The sequence below is a fragment of the Nelumbo lutea genome, chromosome 6 (assembly GCF_056320005.1).
Source record: "Nelumbo lutea isolate HS-2025 chromosome 6, American lotus-T2T, whole genome shotgun sequence".
NCBI classification, from domain to species: Eukaryota; Viridiplantae; Streptophyta; class Magnoliopsida; order Proteales; family Nelumbonaceae; genus Nelumbo; species Nelumbo lutea.
The window spans coordinates 43,391,213-43,397,158 of NC_142689.1; the positions used below are offsets into that span (position 1 = coordinate 43,391,213).

Genomic DNA, 5,946 nt, shown 5'->3' on the forward strand with positions numbered 1-5,946 from the left:
TTGAGTTGCCCCTGTTTGGATTGATCTCCATAAATGGATGCACATTTGAATGTCTTTTGCATTCATCGAGGTATCCATCCTCCAGCTTCTGTGATTTTTCCTCTTTTCTCTCACAGCTCTTAGAAAATGTTAACGGATTGGCCATTGAACGATGCACACCACTCATTGGTAGCTTCGTTGCCTCTTGTAAGCTAAAACTTCCTCCTTCAGTTAGTCCTAAAAGGAAGAACATAAATATTGTCTCTACCATGGAGACCAGATGAGAGAGTTCAGCTTTTGCAACTTCGAGTCCCACAATTATATGTGGCCAATGTTTCTTGTGCTTTCTCTAGAATTGACTTAGGTATTTCCCATGAGCATCAATCAGTAGTTGCAAGTGTCTTTGCACCCAGCGGAGAAAACTAGATGGTGTTTGGTATCGAATGTAGCTTTTGGAAGAAATGGTGCCAATTCAGCATTGGAAATTTGTTTAACAAAAAAATGCCTAAAAAGTTATTTGGTTGAACCATTTATCTGATAAACGATTCTCTTGAAAATCCTACGAACTGATTATTAAAAAAGCATCAATTTTGATGTTTTTCATTTTCAAGAATGATTTTTCACTATTTAGCTTATATGGTGCTCAATGGCATCTAATGATGCCTAATGGTGCTGAAGTGCCTAATGGTGCTCAATGGCATCTAGCTTATATGGTGCTCAATACCAAACTACCTCCTAATTGCTGATGTGTATCGTTATTCTTTGCTAAGAATAACTGGCTTTAAAATAAAGCTGGGTTAATGAAAAGCCTACCTCAATCTATTGAAGAAGCTTCTTTTGCACTTCCATTTGCAACTGTAGAGCCTGAGCAATCTGAAAGTTGCTGAGATACATGTATCCATATCAGCTCAATCCTTTGAAATTAAATTTCCTATCAGACTATTCAAATAGAGGAACAAAATCTCTTACTCGAACTTGGCTTCCACAACACAACCATTTGACCCATCTCTGAAATCCCAAGCCTATTGATTTGTGTTTGAATCCCTTCACACACGGATTGGCGAAGCATCGCTGTCGCAAATCCCAAGCCTTCTGGTTCTTGCGCTTGAATCCCCCATTGAAGGGTCATCTGGGCTCTTCCAAGATGTCAGGAAATGATTTAAACCAATCTTCAAGTTCTACCTCATTGAAGGTTCTCTTTGTAGTACATGCACCACACAGAAAACTTGATATGTTAATTTGAGCAACGTCGGAGTTCCATTCCGGCAACGGCTGAGATTGCAGTAATGGGGGTATTTCTGGGTTGGGATTTAAGAGAAAATGGCAAAAAAAAAAAGAAAATAGAGTAAGTTTAATAAGGTATTTTGGTAATTTAATGATTTTCGTTATTTGACTTAACAACTGAGGGGTTATTTGTCTTATGGCTAAAGTTCGGGAGGTCTTTATCACAAAAAAAAACTGCAAGTCTTTGTCACTGACCCCCATAATACAAGGGGCTTTTTTAATTTACCCTTTAACATTTTACATTTGAAACCTACGGAAATGCATTTGAATCGCTACCATACGCAGCCTTAATAAGTTTTCCTTGACATTCATGTTTACCTCTATTTTCCATCAAACCAAGGGGTGTTCTTTTTTGGGATTTTGAGAGGAAGGAAAGTTGGTCAGTGGGATTTTGGTTCCCATTGACCAAGAATACCATATTTATTTTTCAGATTTATGTGGGGACAAGGAAAAGTTTATTTTATTAGGTAAGTGATACCCATCTCCTATGTAGGGAAATAATTTTCTATTTAGAGGAAAGTTGTTAATACTTGAAATGGACAAAAGTGCCCCTTCAAATAATAGATTTTTATGGCTAAAATGGTCATTACCTTATTTACCTAGGAAATAATAGAGCATGGGTAAATGCACTTAATAGGGGTGTTCACAGGTCAGGTTGGGTTGGTTTGAGTCATTTTCTTCAATCGACCCAACTTAATTGGTTTACTTATTGACTAAATTGAAACCGACTAACCTTGAAGCAAAATCGACACAAACATGAGGGTCGATTTGGGTTGATTTATCGATTTAGACGGTTTTTAGTGTTTATATATATATTTTAAACTAAAATATCCATTTCTAAATATTTATTTATTTTTAAGTTTATTTCTTTTTAGTTTTTATGCAAAATCAAAATATATATTTAAATTAATTAATTTTTATGCAAAACTGATTTCTTTTGTCAATATATATTTAAATTTATACAAAACTAAATTAAATATTGTACCATTGTATTATATTTATATTGGTTTTATATTTTAAATTTTTATTATAAATTATTATTATTTTTTAAATTCAAACAAAACACAAATAAAATATATCAACATTTAAAGTAATTAATTAAACATATAGGATCGTTTTCATATATAAAAACCAAAGTCGAATCAAATTGTGAATTTAGTCGGGCCTTGATCGATTTGACATTTAATATAAACACCCTCATTTCCCAAGAAAAACTGAAACAGATAAATTGCATTTACCTCGATAAGTAACTTACGAAAAGAGAACGGGCCTAACGTAAGTGGAGAGAAAATGATGGTAATTCAATAAATACAGCAAAACGAAAGGGGCAATCGAAGAACTTTCTGGATGCAAGACTTTCCATGAACTCCAGAAGCGGGAAATAAAACGAAAGGGCCAACAACTGGTGGAACATTCTGGATTTTGAAAACTAAAATACCTCAAACTGTTGGAAAAAAAATGATAGAAGACTCTAGAAGCGGGAAACAAGACTTTCCATAGACTCCACATTCATCGCAGTGTCGCACTGACAGTCTCACCCGAAAGAGAAGACACCAGAAGCTTTAGATCGGATATAAATTACTCTATCCTGCTTCGTCTTCCATATTTCTCTCGCGAAGCCTGTGCTCTGTTTTTGAACAAAACCTTACCTTTTTTCTTCTTCCCCATTCCCCAATTGAAACAGTCTTTTCTTTCAAACGTCTGAGTTTGATCCGTCTGAGTAGCAATGGCGTATGTTCAGATCGGAGATGCGGAGACCTTCGCTTTCCAGGCTGAGATTAACCAGCTACTGAGCTTGATCATCAATACCTTCTACAGCAACAAGGAGATCTTCCTTCGAGAACTCATCAGCAATGCCTCTGATGTGAGTGATCGCCTTCTCTGTTTCCACGACTAACGTTTGATGTCTACTCGGGCTTTTGCCTTTTGAGTTTGCTCATTTCTGTTCTTGTTTGTTTCACGCAGGCGTTGGACAAGATCCGTTTTGAAAGTTTGACGGATAAGAGTAAGCTTGACGCGCAGCCGGAGCTCTTCATTAGGCTTGTTCCTGACAAGGCCAACAAGACCCTTTCGATCATTGACAGTGGCATCGGGATGACCAAGGCAGGTAGGAAAGTGAGGGATCTACGTTGAAAGTCTTGCTTTGATCTGCATTAGGATACGGGTTTTAATTGAAATTGTTCACGGCAGATCTGGTCAACAACTTGGGGACAATCGCGAGGTCAGGAACCAAAGAATTCATGGAGGCATTGCAGGCAGGGGCCGATGTGAGCATGATCGGACAGTTCGGTGTGGGGTTCTACTCGGCTTACCTTGTTGCCGAGAAGGTCATAGTGACCACTAAGCACAACGACGACGAACAATACATCTGGGAGTCACAAGCTGGTGGATCATTCACTGTCACCAGGGACGTCAATGGAGAACAACTGGGCAGGGGAACTAAGATCACACTTTTCCTCAAAGAAGACCAGGTAGGATATCTGTCACTACATAGTTAATATATATATTATCGAGAGTTGGTTTCTAAATTTTATGTTGCTGGCTTTTCTGGCATCGGAGCTAAAGTGTGGTTATACTTTGTTTTCTTTAGTTGGAGTACTTAGAAGAGAGAAGGTTGAAGGACCTCGTGAAGAAACATTCCGAGTTCATTAGCTATCCAATCTACCTCTGGACCGAGAAGACTACCGAGAAGGAGATAAGTGACGACGAAGACGAGGAAACGAAGAAAGAAGAGGAGGGTGATGTCGAGGATGTTGACGAGGACAAACAGACCAAGTCCAAGAAGAAGGTTAAGGAGGTGTCCCACGAATGGCAACTCATCAACAAGCAGAAGCCTATTTGGCTGCGCAAGCCGGAGGAGATCACAAAGGAGGAGTATGCGTCTTTCTACAAGAGCCTGACCAACGATTGGGAGGATCATCTTGCCGTCAAGCACTTCTCTGTGGAGGGGCAGCTTGAATTCAAGGCCATTCTCTTTGTGCCGAAGAGAGCACCGTTTGACCTCTTTGATACAAGGAAGAAGATGAACAACATCAAGCTCTACGTCCGAAGGGTATTCATCATGGACAACTGCGAGGAACTCATCCCCGAGTACCTGGGGTTCGTCAAGGGTGTTGTGGATTCTGACGATCTGCCACTCAATATATCTCGTGAAATGCTCCAACAGAACAAGATTCTCAAGGTCATTAGGAAGAACCTGGTGAAGAAGTGCATAGAAATGTTCACCGAGATTGCTGAGAACAAGGAGGACTATGCCAAGTTCTATGAGGCGTTCTCTAAGAACTTGAAGTTGGGTATCCATGAGGACAGCCAGAATAGGGCAAAGCTGGCTGAGTTGCTGAGGTTCCATTCTACAAAGAGCTGTGATGAGTTGACGAGTTTGAAAGACTATGTGACCCGAATGAAGGAGGGTCAGAAGGATATCTATTACATCACTGGTGAGAGCAAGAAGGCCGTCGAGAATTCTCCCTTCTTGGAGCGACTAAAGAAGAAGGGTTATGAGGTTTTGTTCATGGTGGATGCCATCGACGAGTATGCAATCGGGCAATTGAAGGAGTATAATGGAAAGAAGCTCGTGTCTGCCACCAAGGAAGGTTTGAAACTTGATGACGAGTCAGAGGAGGAGAAGAAGAAAAAAGAGGAAAAAAACAAGTCGTTCGAGAGCCTCTGCAAGACAATCAAGGAAATTTTGGGAGACAAAGTGGAGAAGGTGGTGGTTTCTGACAGGATTGTTGACTCGCCCTGCTGTTTGGTTACTGGAGAGTACGGATGGACTGCAAACATGGAAAGGATCATGAAAGCGCAGGCGTTGAGGGACAACAGTATGAGTGGTTACATGTCCAGCAAGAAGACAATGGAGATCAACCCTGACAACGGCATTATGGAGGAGCTGCGGAAAAGAGCTGAGGCTGACAAGAATGACAAATCGGTGAAGGATCTTGTGCTGCTACTCTTTGAGACCGCTTTGCTGACTTCAGGGTTTAGCCTTGATGACCCCAACACTTTTGCTGCCAGAATCCACAGGATGTTGAAGTTGGGTCTGAGCATTGACGAGGAGGAAACAGCTGCTGATGACACCGATATGCCACCCCTTGAGGACGATGGAAACGAGGAGAGTAAGATGGAAGAAGTCGATTAAGCATGAAGAGTGATGAAACTTCTGTGGATATGTGGGTGTGGTGTCTGACTATAATGGAAAGAAAGCGATTGAGAGTTGGGCGGAAAACCTTCAACCCCCCTTTTTAGAGTCTACTATTTTCTCTTAACATTTTCATTTTGTAGTTTGGTTTGGGGTGTTGGTAAATCTGTGGTAGCACTTCGTTAGATTGAAATGCTAATGCTGTGTACCCATTTCAATGTTCAATGTTAACAATAGTTTTGGTTAGATTTCAACTTCTTTAGTGTGGTTATCGACATTTGTACTCTATTATCTCTGAATATTACTCTTTCGTTGTCAAGAGTTCCAATGGTACAAGAATTCCTTTGAAAACGAGTACGGTGGATTATTTGTACTTGGTGACGTTATTTCCTTTACCATATGAAGTTGTATTATATATCGAATGTTGCCAATTTCGTGTGCACTTATGGAATTTTATATAAATATATTAAGCTGAAATGTGTAATAAGGCATGAGGTAAATGAAATCTAACACTAATTTTTGTCTTTTTTTCATATAAATTATAA

General features: G+C 39.7%; 1 protein-coding gene across 1 annotated transcript; it reads left to right on the forward strand.

Annotated features, from left to right (window-relative positions):
* The first annotated feature begins 2,675 nt into the window (after nt 1–2,675).
* LOC148848783 (heat shock protein 83-like) lies at nt 2,676–5,655 on the forward strand. Its single transcript, XM_088951625.1, has 4 exons — nt 2,676–3,127; nt 3,229–3,370; nt 3,454–3,734; nt 3,854–5,655. The coding sequence occupies exons 1-4, from the start codon at nt 2,990–2,992 to the stop codon at nt 5,399–5,401; spliced, it is 2,109 nt and encodes a 702-aa protein (XP_088807751.1). The 5' UTR covers nt 2,676–2,989; the 3' UTR covers nt 5,402–5,655.
* The last annotated feature ends 291 nt before the right edge of the window (nt 5,656–5,946 follow it).